Genomic DNA, 17557 nt, shown 5'->3' on the forward strand with positions numbered 1-17557 from the left:
CCTGGCACATTCCTATAGCCTTCCCTCTTCATGATGATTTTTCAGTCGACATTGATAAAGGATGGGACCATCTGGTGCACCGCCTCCTCAAATCGCCTACACCTCCTATATCCCTTTCCAGTGGATCTGGTCTCTACATGGTTGGTCGCTCCAAAGGTTGAACCATCAGTCAACCCTTGCCATTGACAAACACACCGCTATCCTGGTTGCAGGTGGGGCCTCCATTTGAGATCCGGTGGAATGTCACTTTTTCTAAGACCGCATTTGAAGTGGGAGGCTCCACTCTTCGTCCTGTCTTAGCTTCAGCATGGGTTGCTAAGGATGAATAGGCCCTTTGTCCTCATCAGGACAGTTCCTCTGTAATGCCCCTTGCTGTCTATAATCTTTGGCACGACAAATTTTACAGTCTGGCAAATACCTCTGTGTGGCCTTGCTGGAAGCGAACACCCTAATTACCCGCTTAACTGTTCCCACAGTCACTATGTGCTGGGAGACCTGGCTCAAAGTTTGGCTAGTTGATTTTACCTGAAAGCATTCCCTTACAGGGTTGCCCTTTTCTCTGAGGCCACAGGCGGCAAGAGTATGCATCTCCCCCAGAACAAGCCCAGATGCCCTTCTCATCCCAGGAGTTCAGAGACTGGCTTTCTGTCCTTTTGTCAACTCCCCAGCTCCCATGCTTCTGGAGGGATGGCCTTCAAAACGCCTACACCGGACCAGAAAAAGAAGCCTTCCTTCAAAAGTTGACCTGCCTGGGTTTCCTGTGCCTAACCCTTTTGTTCTACCTCCTGCATGAAGGGCCGCCCCCACCCGTTTGGGTTAGGGGCAGGCTCCTTCTCTTCCAGAAAGTCTGACAGTCCCTCGTAGATGACACCTGGATGATCGAACTTGTAATTGGTTACAAGATAGAATTCTCCTCCATACCTTCTGAGCATTTCCACCTGTCTAAGCCCCCAAGGGATCGGATTCAGGCCTCTGCCTTTTCTCATGCATTGCACTCCCTTCTCCTTCAGGGGAAAGAGATACAGGGGTGCTCAATGGTGTGATATCTCCACTAAAATATAATTAGAGGAGGTAGATGCACTTTAACTATTGTTGTTGTGCAGCCTAGGCACTTCATCCACATTGCGGTGTCTTCTTACCATTACTAGTTAGTCGCTTTATCTTTCTGTTTGGGGACATTTACGTACATGTTTACGAAGATTCTCGCCCCCCTCTTTGATGCCCTTTGGTCCAGAGGGATATCACTAGTCCCCTATCTAGACGATATTCTCATCAAGGCTCCTTTTCTCAGAACAGGGACAGCCTGCACATCACCTTGGCACATTTTTGATGGTCAATTTCCAGAAGTCGTCACTGTATCCCAGCAGACGAAGAACCTTCCTTAGCATGGACTTCAACACCACAATGGCCAAAGTCCTCCTCGTCCAGGACAAACAGATGTCTCTCCAGTGGACCATCAAGCTCCTTCTTCAATTGAAACGTCCGTCAATCAGTCTCTGTATGAGGATCTTGGGAGCGATGGTTATCTCCATTAAGGCCATCCAATTTGCCCAGTTTCACACCCGCCCCATCCAGCGTGCAATCTTGGAGATGGGACCGGAATCCAACATCCCAGGACCGCCCCGTTGATCTTCCTTCCTTCATTAGTGGATCTGGTCTCTGGCAGTGAGCTTAGGAAAATCCTTTCTCCCCATTTCATGGACAGTCATCACTACCAACGCTAGTCTCCATGGGTGGGGTAGAGTCTTCACCACACACAGTGCTCCAGCGTGAGTTTATGCAATCAGGCTCAAGATCCACTTGGTTCTGGACCTTCAGCCTCTGTGCTGTAGCCTTTTGGTGCCTGTGAGCCTTGGCTTTTTTTTCTACCGGCGTGTTTTTTTTTTTCTTCCTCTGTACCTCAGGCGCTGGGTTTACACGAAAAAAATTAATAAAGCTCCACTATCGCATCTATATTTGACTTGAGTATTACTTTAATTGGCCTAACTTCTGCTTTGGAGGTTCTTAATAAATAACTGAAGTTGGAGGATGGGGAGGGAACTTTTAACCTCTAAGTGTATTTTTCCCCATCCCTACAGGGTCGGGTGATCTCAGTTGTGCTGTCAAAAAAACATTATCTGTCATGTAGTGTAATGGTATATTTAATTCATGAAGAACTCGCCTGACATTGCTCTACCTCCTTTTGAATAAATAGTTGCAGCTGAACAAGTGCTTGCATTGGACTCTGCCTGCATTTGTGACCTTCTAGACTGTGTGGAACTTGGACCTAAAACAAGATAACGTATTGTATATGGCTGAAAGACGGAGTCTGTTGACAACAAAGAATAAAGATTTAGTATGGAATCAGGCATTAGTTAAAAATCCAGCTTGTTTATAGAATACAATCCTCAGTGTGTATTTCTTTTTGGGACTTTCTCATGGTGTACACTTTATGAAAAAAGTGTGAAAGTAATGCAATAATCAGATTTCTACCCAATTTCATTTAATGCTGATGATTAGTGACAACACAGTTATTGTATCGATTTTTTGATCGTATTCCTGGACCACAAAACCAATGAAGCTACCTCACTTTGCTTGGGGGGTTGCCTGAAATACCAGACACAGTCCATGGACAGGAGACACACTGTTTTATATTCTCTCCTAAACATCAAGCCTGATGCTGACAGCTACACAAAAAATGGATTTTTGTACTTACCGTAAAATCCTTTTCTAGGTGGATGCATTGGGGGACACAGCACCATGGGTATATGTCCGGCTGACACTAGAAAGGAAAAGTGTTGGCTCCACCCAGATGGGCTATACCCTCTTCACAGACACAAAAAACTAACCAGTTGATACTAAAGCAGTAGGAGCACAGTGTGAAAAATTTAGCCAACATGACCATGTGTCCCCCAATGCATCCAGCGAGAAAATGATTTTATGGTAAGTACAAAAATCTATTTTTCTTGTGAATGGCAGTACAATGTCCTCATAATGTGGAAGGAGGAAACCATCTTGGGAAGAAAGGAGGGAACCCGGGTGCAGGACAATCTTGTCCTGGTGAAAAACCAAAAAGGGAGACCAGCGCCAGCTCAAAGGCAACCTTAAAAGAGACTTAAGAAAGGGAGATCTTCTTCAATGGCTCAAAGGGAGAGGACTGAAGGGCTTCTAAGACCAGATTTAAATCCCAAGGTTCCACTGGAGAACGGAATGGAGGGACGCGATGAGCCACTTCCTGAGGGAAGGTTTTCCCTTGGGAACGAGAAGCCAAAGGCCTTTGGAAAAGAACAGACAAGGTCGAGACCTGACCTTTAAGAAATAGGCAAGGCGGAGACTTTTCTCAAACCCGGCCTTAAGAAAGGCAAGAATCGTAGGGACAGAATAAAGGGGAGGGTGAACCCAACTGGATTCACACCAGGCAAAATAAGCCTTCCAGGTACGATGGTAAATCCTGGCCGACTGGGGTTTACGTGTGTGAAGCATGGTTTGGATGACTGACTTGCAGAGGAGACGGAACCTTATAACTGCGGCTTCAACAGCCACGCTGTTAAATGAAGCCGAGGTAAACTCAAGTGGACCTTGCAAAAGGAGGTCGGGACACAGTGGTAGCCCCCATTGAGCGTCGGCGAGCAGGAAGAGGAAATCTGCGTACCACGCCCTGCGGTGCCAGTCTGGAGCCACCAAGATCGCCGGGACCCGATCCATTTTGAGCCGTTTGAGTACTCGAGGAAGAAGTAGAAGGAAGGGGGGGGGGGGGGGAAGATACAGGAGACTGAATTGGGACCACGGACGCACCAAAGCCTGCCCCCCAGCCTGCCATCGGTGGAGATCACCTGCCAATGGGAGGGAAGGAAGGATCTGCTGAGGGAGACTGTTCGGTTCAGCCACCAATGCAAGTCCCGGCGGACCTGAGGGGAAAGGTGGATCGAGGCCTGATGGAGACTTGTTCCACCGGGCAAGAATTGAAAGCTGGAGGGACCGGGTGTGGAAATTGGGCATAAGGAATTGGCTCGAAGGCAGCAACCATCCAGCCCAGAACGCACATGCATGCCCCGATAGACAGAGGAGACAGCTCGCAAAGGCGAGCCACTACCTTGTTCTGGGGAAGGAACACTCGCCCAAAGCGAGTGTTGAGGACCATGCCCAGGAATTCCATCCTCTGGCTGGGAACAAGGGAGGACTTGGAGCAGTTCACCAGCCACCTCCTGAAGCCTTCACCAGATGACTGTCCAGGTAGGATATCACTGCATTCCCTTGGTACGGAGAAGTGCGACGAGGGGAGCCAACACCTTTGTAAAGACCCTCGGAGCAGACGCCAAGCCGAAGGGCAATGCCACAAATTCAAAATGCAGAGAACCTACTGCAAAGCAAAGGTACCTCTGATGAGACAGAGCTATGGGGACATGCAGATAACCATCCCGGATGTCGATGGACGACAGAAACTCGCCCACCTCGAGGGAAGCAATCACCAACATGAGGAACTCCATGTGAAAGTGACAGACACGGACGAAATAATTAAGCGCCTTCAGATCCAAAATGGGGTAAAGAGAAAAGTTCTTCTTGGGAACAGTGAAGAGGTTCAAGTAAAACCAATGAAAACATTGTGAGGTAGGGACAGAAACAATCACTCCGTGCGCATGAAGGGAATAAATGCCCTGAAAAAAAGCAGACGCCCGGGAGGAGGACCTGGGCAGCGACCATTGGAAGAACCGACCTGTGGGAAGGGCTGAGAATTCTATTTTGTATCTGGAGGAAACTACCTCCAGAACCCAGGCATTGTCCGCGCTTGCGCTCCAGTAATCCTGAAAGGAGAGCAAACGACCCCCCACTCGAGGGGGCGACTTAAGCAGGGGAAAACAGTCATGCAGATGATGACTTTGTAGACTGAGGTGTGAAAAACTTAGGGCGTGCGTGCTAGGAGGGCTTGGCCTTGAAGGAAGGACGTACAGTTTTTTTGCCCTGACGGGAGGAGGAGTCCCGAAAGGAGCGAAAACGCCACCCGTGGTCTCAGAAATAAGTTCCTTCAACCGCTTCCCAAAAAGCCTACCACCCAGAAAGGGAATTGATATGAGCGCCTTTTTGGAGGCAGCATCCGGCCCCCAGGAACGAAGCCAGACCGTGCGGCGAATGGCCACTGAGTTAGCGACCGCCATGCTAGGCGGTCGGCCAGTTCCAGGAAAACATCACAAAGACACTGGGACGCCTGGAGAACTTGAGAAGCAAGGAGATGGAGCTTCCCTTTATTAGAATCCGGGGGCAAGGACCGTACAAGCTGTTTGGCCTAGACAACACAGGCCTTTGCCACCCATGAAGCAGCAAAGGCGGGGCGGCTAGCGGAACCTGCTGCCACGAATGCAGACTTGGACAAGGAGTCTATCTTCTTGTCCGATTGATCAGACAAGGAAGCCGTTTATATGAATGCTCATTAGCGAATATCTGTCGATGTAAAGGTGCCACAGATTTCCCATCGAGTAATAGGATCGTTGGTGCGGTCACTAAAATCATTGCTTCCCAGCAGCAGATCGTGAGGCCTAAACAGTCTCTGCTGCCGGCAAACAATGGTTCTGTATGGGGATGAGGGATGGCATTAGTGATCACTCCTCCCCATACTGTGGAGGAGATCGCTTCATGTAAATACAGAGGACTCCTCCATGGGCGAGCAGGCGCTTTCTGCCTAACAATCGCTCATTTATTGAGTAATCTCTTTTTTTTTTTTGCAGATTGTGCAGTCTAATCCCGCTCTGCTGCTGGCAAATAATGATTTTATATGGGGACAAGCGATGGGATTAGTAGTGATTGCTCCTCCCTATAATGTGGAGGAGATCTCTGCATGCAACAGTCTCTTTCACGGACAAGCAGGAGACAGGTCTCCGTACAGCATTAAAACGAAGTGCTAGAATGAATCGACTTTGGATCTATTATCTGTAGTTCGGTTTGCGCAACACCAGTTACCAACACTCAGATATATGCTTTTACAGCAGCCACATGGGAAAAGGAACATGTAACTTGGAGTGGGCTGTGGGCAAGCACTGCGAACTGAGAAGAGGTCATTGTGACAGGGGGGGGGGTGAGCTGTGACCATCACGTATTGTGAATGATTGCCCTGTGTTATCTATATATAGGTGTTACCTGTCATTTAAATCCTGCCTATGATGGTAATGAGATTGCTCCTGAGAAGTAATAACAACAGAAGAGGAAGTATCAGTCTATTATGAGGCTCCATGGTCAGAGTGAAAACTGCAAGATGCCAGGATATTTTTATATAGATAGTAACATGGAAAATTAAAATAAAAAATTCTTACAAAGTATTTTTAACATAAAAAGTTGATTTAAAGAATAGGTCATTTGATGATACAATCCCTTTTAAGTTATATCGGCATTTCAGCCAAAAATATAGCTTGTTACAGCCATCTATCTGCAGGGACCTTACTGCAGCTACTGGAATAGTCACACTAAAAATGGACGTCATAGTCCATTCGCTACATCTCTCAAAGCCCTTAAAGCGCATCTGTCAGCAGATCTGCACCTATGACACTGGCTGACCTGTTACATGTGCACTTGGCAGCTGAAGGCATCTGTGCTGGTTTCATGTTCATATGTGCCTGCATTGACGTTTAAAATATATGCAAATGAGCTTCTAAGAGCAACGGGGGCGTTTCCGTTACACCTAGAGGTTCTGCTCTCTCTATACAGGAAGTGAAAACATCATCATGCCTAGCCCTGTCAAAGTGCAGAAAGCGTGGCAGCTGCAGAGAGAGCAGAGCCTCCAGGTGTAATGGCAACGTCCCCGTTGCTCCTAAAGTCACATTTGCATATTTTAAAACATTATTTTTCTCAGCAATGTGGACACATATAAACATGGGACCAACACAGATGTCTTCAGCTTCCAAGTGCACATGTAACAAGTCAGCCAGTGTCATAGGGACAAATCTACTGACAGATGCCCTTTAAAAGCATCAGAAGAATACCTTGCACATAGCTGGATAAGGCTTGTATGGTATTGTAAAGCTATGCTAGACTGCATTCACAAGCTCTATAAATATCACACTTCAATTCCTTTATGAAGTTATCAGTTATCAGAAATGCATATTATAAAAGTCATCTTTTAATGCCCCATAAGAGATTTTCTACTAAATAGACAAAGTAGGGTATTTTCACACTACTTCATTAAAGGGGTTTTCCAGGCCATTTATATGAGGATAGGCCATCAATATCTGATCGGCAGGGTTCTACAGCCAACACCCCTGCCGATCAGCTGTTCTGCAGTAGCGCCAGCATCAGACGTATAGAGCTGGTTACTGCAGAGCTGCTCCCATCAACTTAAACTCCTGATGCTGGCGCTACTGCAGAACAGCTGACTGGCGGGGGACACATGGTGCCATACTTCCGATCAGATATAGATGGCCTACCCTGAGGAGAAGCCATCAATTTAAATGTACCAGAGAACTTTTTATTCCAATCCTCCACCAAGTGAGATGGCAACTTACAATAGTTTTGTTAAAGGGATTGACTGGTTTAAAAAAAAAAAAAGTGACCTATTAGGAAATGCTGCACTTTATAAGTACATGACCTCCAACAATTACCCGAGTGTGAGATCAGCTACAAACTCTCTGCAGGACCCAGCAGGTCCACGCATTACATTGACTTCCTATTGATGTAAAGGGGTTTTCCAGGCTTTAACAGTTGATGATCTAGCCACAGGATATCAAAATCATAAAAGGTGGGAGTCTGACACGCTGCAATCATGCCAGTCAGCCATTTGGCACCACAGTAACCAGCTCTGTCCACAAAACAACGGACCGAGATGTGCAGTTCCAGCACCTGAGATACCCCCACGAACAGCTGATCAGCAGGTTGCACTGCATTGGACCCCTGCCGACCTGATATTGATGATCTATTCAATAGCGAACTTAAATTTTTTAACTGTGCGTTCGGGTCCCGATTACCGCACAATTGCGTTTTGGATCCCATGACCATGGACCTTAAAGTTATGGTCCATGGTCAAGGTATCCATAAGGCAATTGTGCAGTAACCGGAACCTGAACTTCAAAACTTGGAAGTTCGCTCATCAATAGTCATCAATTGTTAAATCCTGGAGAATCCTTTTAAACAGATACCATACAATGCTTCAGTTTCCCCGTGGAGGTGGTCCTGCAGGGAAATTTAACACTTACCGTCATATTCCCCTGCAGCTTACAGGTCACTGGGAGTTCTAGCAGCAGGACAACCTGTGACCCATCTAATTTCTAGGAAACTCTTCTAAAACAGGATTGGTAAACCATGTACAACCTGTTTAAAGGGGAACTTGTCATATTAAATATGCGATCTGATATGCAGGGACTGTGTCACAGAGGTAGAGGAGCTGAGCAGGATTGCATATAGTTATTTTCGAAAAAGATTCAGTGTACCTTGAATTATCATTCATTTAAATCCCTCTTTCTTTGCTTAGGAGTCCAGTGGGCGGTCTTACTTCGCGGAGACACGCAAAGCCATACAGGGAAGTCAGTCACTAGTAGCCCACGTGACTACTAGCAAAGGATTTAAATGCATGAAATACAAGTCATAATGATTTTTTCCCCCACAATTTTTATATATATATATATATATATATATATATATAAATCTGTGCAGCTCCTCCACCTCTATAGCACGCTGCCCACAGATTGCTGCACAGCATTTCCAAAGTCATGGGTTCCTTTTAAACAAATGAGGGTATCCCATGCAGTTTTCCCATTAAACTAGACTCATTTCTGCAAAATGATGTAGCATAAACCAAAGAAACATCCGTTAAAACCATTGAATTATTACAAAATTGCCCTTCATACATATTTCATTGTCAAAGGACAAATCTTTATTCCAGAACATTTTCTTCCATTGCTCTCATTATTAAAGGCTGGCTGTTCACCGCTCTTCCATGCCAATCAAAAATGTACCCACAGAAAAAGAAAAAAAAAAGGAGAGTTTGTTACAAATGTATCTATTCATTCTTTCATGTATACTTTAGTAACACAAACTACAAAGGGATAGAACAACAGATGTCAACAATAATCCCAAGTCTCTGTGACATGGTGTTACTTCTGCTTTCCGTATTTTCCACGTCTCTAGGGAGAACCTCTGTGAAATGCAAGCTGGCAGAGCGGTGCGCAGTATATGGCAATATGGTTCAAAACTGGCAAACAAAAAATCCAAGACGAGTTTAGAAGAATAAATCAGACATTTTTTTTGTCCTGAATAATGAAAATCATCTCCTCTGTATACTACAAATCATTGACTGAGAAGGAGGGCGTGTGACCAGACGACCTCCGATGAAAGATGTCTACTTAGTATGTACTCTGCAGTTTCTCATGATAACTTATATGGGTGAATCGCGGCCCAAGTCAGAATCCTCAAATATTCCGGATTTCTTCTGTTTATTTCTGATGTGTTTGTACTTATCCACATAGCCTTTGACCAAGTTCACCACTTTAACTGGGTTGATTTCCCCGCTCTTGCTGTGGCAGATCTGCAGTAAGCAGAGGAAGTATGAAAACATTAATATACATACAGTAATGTGCAAAGGTTTTAGGCAGGTGTGCGCAAAAATGCTGCAACGTAAGCGCTTTCAAAAACAGAAGTGTTAATAGTTTATCAGTTAACTAAAAGCAAAGTGAAATAACAAAAGAGAAATCTAAAATCAGATCAATATTTGGTGTGGGCATCCTTTGCCTTCAAAACAGCATCAGTTCTTCCACGTATACTTGTTTTTGAAGGAACTCTGCTGGGAGGTTGTTCGAAATATCTTGAAGAACTAATCACAGATTTTCTGTGGATGTAGGCTTGCTCAAATCCTTCTGTCTCTTCATGTAATCCTAGACAGGCTGGATGATGTTGAGATCAGGGCTCTGGAGGCCACTTCCAGGACTTCTTGTTCTTTTTTACATTGAAGGTAGTTCTTAATGACATTGGCTGTATGGTTGGGGTTGTTGTCCTACTGCAGAATAAATTTGAAGACAAAGCCAAGCGACTCAACTGTGCAAGAAAATAGAGGAACTGGGGTACAGAAAAATGGCAGCAGGTTGTCTGAACTGACGAGTCAAAATACTTTGGCTGTAACACAAGGCAGTTTGTTGGTGGTAGGGCTGGGAATAATGAGTGCCTGCAGGCAACAGTGAAAAATGGTTGAGGTTCCTTGCAGGATTGGGGCAGCATTCCAGCAAAAAGAGTTGGGGATTTGGTCATGATTGATGGTGTCACTCAATGTTGAGGAATACAGGCAGATACTTGCCCATCATGCAATACCAACAAAAAGGTGTCTGATTGTCTCAATATGTATTCTGCAGCAGGACAACGACCCCAGACATCCAGCCAAGGTCATTAAGAACTATCTTAAATTAAAGGAATAACAAGGACTCCTGAAAGTGATATGGCCCCCACAGAGCCCTGATCTCAACATTATCAAGGTCTGTCTGGGATTACATGAAGAGACAGAAGGAAGCCCACTGACAAGCACAACAACAGGGGTCAGACGCTTTCCTGTTTCAATTGAGCAGTGGTCGCACATTTGCACTACCACTGCATTCACAGTCCATGGAACTGCAGGAGATAGCAGTCTCATAGAGTTGAATGGAGCGGCAGTGAGCATGCTGGACTCTAGTCGATTCAAACAAATGAGCATAGGGCTCCTGTTCTCGTGAGAGCATATGGGATAACTGCTTTAAATTCATTACAGGGACATTTATTTGCCTATCAACATAGCTGTTTATGGGCTTGTTTTTTGTTCCCCAAGTTCCTGGAAAGAGCACAATTTACAAGGCGTGCGGATGAGATCATCAGAACCAAATTTGCTATAAAATTTTTGCATCTCCTTTCCAGACCCACCTTCTGCACTGCTTTACGCAGGATCTCTTTGTATTCATCCTTTGTGATTTCCCTCTTCTGGTAAAATGGTTTTATGGCCAGTTTGACCTCCTCCACCGCTCTCTCCTGCATATGAAGTTTCTTCATGTACTGAGAAGGAAGAACACGGCACATGAGTTCAGTGGTGAATAGCAGCATCTCGGGAAGTGGAGCCCTAGACATCCTAAATTGTTGAATCCTAAAAACAATTAGCAATATGTATGAATGAGGAGTATTGATGTGTGGGTTCACGCAAACCCACATAAGGCTGTATTACAGCAAGTATTTACACTATAAAAAGAGATGTCTTCTATGGACACGTCATGATTCTTAACTCAAGATGCTCCCAGGTTCTCTGCTTCTTCAAAACCCCATTATGATATATCTGTAGACGTGCAATTATAAAAATGCAGGACTGCATTCTGGCAAACATTTCCATATTACCTCTTCATTCTTTGCTTTTTCTGCTTTTGATAGTTTTGATTTTCCTTTTTTTTCACCTAGAGATGAAAAGCATAACAAAGATCAGAACAGCATCATTTATTGACTACTGTGATGTCCAATTATGTTCACATGACAAACTGCTGACCTGCAGCCCAACGCATGGCACCATGTATGCTACTGAGTACATATGGAATGGCAGTACTACTCCCCACATGAGCAGGGGTCTTGTCAGATAATAAGCAGTGCAAAAATAGACCTACATACACTATGTGAAGAGGTAAGTGTCGGTGCAGCAGGGAATGGTTTAGAGGCTTTATTATTAAATCATGCTTTCAAATAAAATAAAATAAAATAAATTGATGTTTTTCTAGTCTTCCATGTCACTATCTATATAAAAAAATAATCCTGACAGCCTACTTATTTCGCACTGATCTACTTCTGTTCAAATCTCAGCAGTCATCTGGCAGGATAACAAGAAGGCTAATGGAAGGGCAACACGTTCACCTGATAGTTGCCATGCTGCCTTAAAGGGGTTGTCCTGCCATATACAGGGTGGGCCATTTATACGGATACACCTTAATAAAATGGGAATGGTTGGTGATATTAACTTCCTGTTTGTGGCACATTAGTATATGTGAGGGGGGAAACTTTTCAAGATGGGTGGTGACCATGGCGGCGATTTTGAAGTCAGCCATTTTGAATCCAACTTTTGTTTTTTTTCAATAGGAAGAGGGTCATGTGACACATCAAACTTATTGGGAATTTCACAAGAAAAACAATGGTGTGCTTGGTTTTAACGTAACTTTATTCTTTAATGAGTTATTTACAAGTTTCTGACCACTTATAAAATGTGTTCAATGTGCTGCCCATTGTGTTGGATTGTCAATGCAACCCTCTTCTCCCACTCTTCACACACTGATGATGTGTTTCCCTCTTTATGCATTGAAGCTGGCACGTTCCCTGAGTTTTTCCAGCAAGATGGTGCACCACCACATTATGGGTGTCAGGTCCGAGCATTCCTAGATGAACAGTTTCCTGGAAAGTGGATTGGTCGTCGTGGGCCAGTTGAATGGCCCCCAAGGTCTCCCGATCTGACCCCCTTAGACTTTTATCTTTGAGGTCATCTGAAGGCAATTGTCTATGCTGTGAAGATACGAGATATGCAGCACCTGAAACTACGGATACTGGAAGCCTGTGCTAGCATTTCTCCTGCGGTGTTGCTATCAGTGTGTGAAGAGTGGGAGAAGAGGGTTGCATTGACAATCCAACACAATGGGCAGCACATTGAACACATTTTAGAAGTGGTCAGAAACTTGTAAATGACTCATGAAAGAATAAAGTTTCGTCAAAACCAATAGTTTTTCTTGTGAAATTCCCAATAAGTTTGATGTGTCACATGACCCTCTTCCTATTGAAAAAACAAAAGTTGGATTCAAAATGGCCGACTTCAAAATGGCCACCATGGTCACCACCCATCTTGAAAAGTTTCCCCCCTCACATATACGAATGTGCCACAAACAGGAAGTTAATATCACTAACCATTCCCATTTTATTAAGGTGTATCCATATAAATGGCCCACCCTGTATATTGATGACTTATCGTCAGGATAGGTCAGTAGTATCTGATCGGAGGGGTCAGACACTTGGCACCCCTGCTGATCTGCTATTTGAAGAGGCGCCGCTTCCTTGTCATTACACTACGCATTGTCTTGTCTGTAGCGGTGGTGCAGTGTAATTACAAGTACTCACTACATTCAAGTGAATAGAGCGAGTACTTGTCATTACACTGCACTTCCGAGACGATGTGTAGTGTAATGAACAAGAAGCAGCGCTCACATGGAGCGCAGCCACCTCTTCAAACAGCAGACCGGCAAGGGTGCCGGACCCTCGATCAGATATTGATGAACTAACCTAAAGATAGGTCATCAATATAAAGGGAAAGGCAACCCCTTTAGGAAATGGAAATTAAGATACAAAAAATGTGGACTCTCACCTGTGCTTGCTGCCTGCATCTTGGGTTCATTTGCTGTAGCCAGACTGCCAGGTTTTGGTGTCTGGCTGGGCATGGTTCTGTTGCTCTGAAGTACACAGGGAACTGTGGGCTCACTCACAGGGGCGTAAGGGGGAAAGATTGGTGGAAGTGGTAATAGAGGCAAGGTCTGTGGGAACACCTGTTGAATAAAATTAAGATATGTTATGGGAAAATTGAAAATTAAATGTCCAGGCACCAAGGGGTTTGCAGCACGTGGAGTTGTGTCTTCTCTTTTCTAGGTTTCTCTGTCTTCCCACTTGCAGAAAGTGTGCAGGGGTGAGCTAATCTGCCAGAAACCCTAGAATTTATATATATATATATATATATATATATATATATATATATATATATAGCAAAAAAGATTTCTACTTTTTTCAAGTCTTGGAGTGCTGTCCGATTCTCTGCATATATTAGAAGGTGGAAAGCTCATTCCTTTGGACATAGCACCTGAGCCAACAGACTGGTGCCGCCAAATCTCTTTTTCTGCTATATATATATATATATATATATATATATATACACACACACACATAAAATTTCTGCAAAATGCCTCCCACACACATAACTATGACTTCTGCCACTCAGGTATGAATGTCCAGGTAGGGGCCCTAAAGAGCATGTACATCTGTCTCTACGAGGGTGCATCTCTAAAGCTGGCCATGCACATAAGATTAGGATTGGCCAGAATACAGCTGATCAACCGTATGTCAGGTCTTGCATATAATGTGCTTGCGCAAAGTGGTCATACATGTTCCTTCGGCCAACAACAGGTGAAGAATTCCAATATGACAGATAATACTTTCAACACACAGAGGAATTCCTCGCCCACTGCAAACAATCTTATAACTTTAGAATGATGGTTGGCTAAAACTGCCAATTTCACCGTTTTCGGGCAACTCTTACCTTACACGTAACAGGTTAATGTGTAATTCCTGAGAAAGGACTGATACAATCCTGAAAGAGGACCCGTCACCATTCCTGTTTTAATAGCTTCATGCATTCCCAATGTAAAAACAATTCTGGAACATCTGTTCTTCCAGTTCTATGTTGTAACATTCCTTTATTTCTACTAGAAGTTATGAATGAATTGCTAGCAGCCTGCAGTAAGGGTACAGAGGGGTGGTAACAAGTTAGGGGGTGTGTACTTGCACAGACTCACTCTATCCAATCAGTGCTGACATTGTCAGACTGTGCAGGTACACCCCCCCAACTTGTTACCACCCCTCTGTACCCTTACTGCAGACTGCTATCAATTCATTCATAACTTCTGGTAGAAATAATAAAGGAATGGCACAGCATAAGTGATACAAATAGATGCTCTGGAATTATTACATGGGGAAAGCGTGAAGCCATTAAAACAGGCATGTCAGGAGTGGTGAAAGGTCCTCTTGAAATTCGCCACTTTTATACAGTGATAATAAATAGATTAAACCTGCCATTGAAGTATCTGGATCAGTCTATTTGGGGTTCTCTCTGCTAAACTTGCTTTAAATATATGTCATGTAACAGGATTCTAGGGGTCTCATGGCGTTAGTCCTATTCATACAGGCTATGGATCAATTTACATTAATTTAAATATAGCATTTAAACAGGATTTTCCAGGACATAAATATTGATAACCTGTCCTAAAAGTAGGTCCTCAATATCAGATTGGTGGGGCTCTGACTCCCGGCAGCCCCACCCCCAATCAGCTGTTGAAAGGGGCTGCGGTGATTGGGCTGTGACGTCCTGACCATCAGTCACATCGTCTTTCTGCATCTTAGTCCCAACTATATGAATGGGATTGAGCTGCAATACAATGTATGGCAGTGTACTTTGTATACTAAGAGGCCTTCCAACAGCTGATTGGCGGGAGTGCCAGGAGCTGGACCTGCACCGATTTAATACTGATGACTAGGGATGAGCAAATTGACTTCGGATGAAACTTCCGAAGTCGATTCGCATTATACTTTGTTTAAATACTGGACGGAGCTCGGTATAGTATTAGAATGTATTGGCTCCGATGAGCCATGGAACCGAACCCGAGTTCAGGAAAATGTTTTTTTTACAGTTGAAATTGATTTATGACATTATTATGCGAAGTCTCGTGAGACTTTGCAAAGTAATAACTTTGTCTCATAGGAGCCAATACATTCTAATACTGTACGAAGCACTCGCTCCGTACACTATTCAAACAAAGTATTATGCGAATCGACTTTGGATGTTTCATTCGAAGTCGATTCGCTCATCCCTACTGATGACCAATCCCAACAACAATACTTAAGCTTCCTGTGAAGAGACAGTAGTCACCCTACACTTGTATATTTAAAAAAAAAAAAAAAAAAAAAACAGGGAGCAGGATTATTAGCAGATATTTTTTTCTTTACATTTAACTCATTAAAGGTTTAATCCAAGACTTAAAAAGACCTCAGAGAGCGGGCAACCTGTGGTGGGGGTTCATATTTGCCTGGTACCCACCACTGGGTTCTAGCTCCATTGTTCCCCATCCGTCTCAGCGGCTCCACAATGCTCATTCTGTTGATGGACACCACATGGCCGCTGCAGCCAGACACGGGCTGCAGCGGTGACCTGTCACACATGCAGCACCTCAAAGGATTACCTGAATCCTAGTCAACTGGCTCTCTCCAGAAAGTGGCATTGGAAGTTTTCGAGGAGTTAATTGGTGAGGCTGCAGTTCGGGAAGTAATCATTGAAAGGGTACATAGGTCTCTTAGACCCAAACCATCGACCTCTGACCCACCAAGAGACTTGATATGTGGCCTGCTCTCTTTTGTAGACACTGCAAAGATCTTAAATGCCGCAAGGGAGAAATCCCTGGTGTTATTTGCTGTATCAGAGTTGGCATTATACCAAAATGTAGCCCCATCTATCCTTGCCAAGCGGAGAATACTCAGACCTTTACTTGAGCAACTGCGCCAGATACGTATACATGTTCCTGGAGATCTTACCAAAGCTTGGTCACTTCTTGACATGGAGCCGCTTGAGATTCCTTCTTGGTTGCCGGCTGATACCACCATCACTATGCTGTCGCTACTGAAGCAAGAACCCTGGCTGCCGACAACCAGGAACAAGCGCCAGCGCCAGGGACAGAAGACGCCACAGGACTCACCAGATCCAACCCGAACAGCACTTTTTTTCTTCTTCTTCTTTTTTTTATGTTCTTGCAGGTACCCTATACTGATATAGCCCAATGTGGGATGTAGGTCGCTCGGTTCCCATTTTACACCAAAACGACCGCACAGTTCCTATATGTTACTCGTTGGGCCGCACCTCAAGATCTACAGATCTCTTCTGGCTATTTCGTTAACATAGTTCACTCTATATACAATATATGCTCTAAAATGGAGCAATCTAACAATTTGTTCTTTTATCCTTCACTATGTTCTATGACATTTGATGTTTTTTTCCTTCTCCGGCTTTTAGTGCTGTTTGAAGGAACTGACGTCACCTGCCTGTGGTGGAATAGTCCACACTACAAAATTGGTGCCCACTGTGCAACTCCTTCCTTCATTGGTGAGTGTGGGCTCACTAGCTGCAGAGGGAACCTCCCTATTAAGTAACTTATCTGCTCCATGCTCACCCGATTGTCAGGTATTTGAATTGACCATGTTTTACATGTTGTTATGTGTTTTTTCATTTATCTTACTGTTATGTAAAGTCTGTGTTTTATCAACTTTTTTTCCTATCCCATGTCTACTACCTAACAAAGCTGCAGCTATACTATAGGTCAGGACAGTTATTGTCTTTGCTTACACTTCCACCCCCTACTAATACCTTTGCATTCCTACCTTCTACAGCGTTTTTACATCTATAGCAGGAGGTACAGAGGTTCACGCCTCCTTTTCCTCCTTTAGTTTTCCCTTCTCCATACTCTTCATTTCTCACCCTTTTACTCTTTGTACTCGCTTCTTCTTTAGTACCTCATATTCTTACCACCCCTACCTTCCCACCTTCCTCCACGGATGGATTGCACCATCGCCACCCTTAATACTAAAGGCCTCAACTCACCTAACAAGAGAAGCCACTTTTTCTCTTTCTGCAGGAGACCCATTTTAACACAAACCGCATCCCGAAACTACCTAGCTCGCCCTTTTTCGCAATGGTTCCACAGCTGCAATACTTGATTAACCTCTAGAGGAGTGTCAATAGCAGTGCACAAGTCGGTACCCCTGGTACTGAAACAATCATTGAAGGACACTAAAGGGAGGCTCCTGATGGTCAAGGGGC

The 17557-nt window shown here is 44.3% G+C and overlaps 1 protein-coding gene across 4 annotated transcripts in view; it reads right to left on the reverse strand.

The window, feature by feature from the left end:
* Nucleotides 1–8803: 8803 nt before the first annotated feature.
* Nucleotides 8804–17557, reverse strand: part of PHRF1 (PHD and ring finger domains 1) — an 80942-nt gene continuing 72188 nt past the window's right edge. For 3 of the 4 annotated variants that reach the window (XM_044270964.1, XM_044270963.1, XM_044270965.1), the window contains 4 exons: nucleotides 13292–13469; nucleotides 11299–11354; nucleotides 10837–10965; nucleotides 8804–9481 (listed from right to left, as the gene is read on the reverse strand). In XM_044270964.1, coding sequence (XP_044126899.1) covers nucleotides 9332–9481; nucleotides 10837–10965; nucleotides 11299–11354; nucleotides 13292–13469 — 513 coding nt within the window. In that variant the 3' untranslated portion in view covers nucleotides 8804–9331. Of the gene's footprint in view, nucleotides 9482–10836; nucleotides 10966–11298; nucleotides 11355–13287; nucleotides 13470–17557 lie in introns of those variants that run through there. The other variant, XM_044270966.1, reaches the window with a different exon arrangement.

Source organism: Bufo gargarizans, chromosome 10, assembly GCF_014858855.1.
Source record: "Bufo gargarizans isolate SCDJY-AF-19 chromosome 10, ASM1485885v1, whole genome shotgun sequence".
In the NCBI taxonomy this organism is placed as follows: domain Eukaryota; kingdom Metazoa; phylum Chordata; class Amphibia; order Anura; family Bufonidae; genus Bufo; species Bufo gargarizans.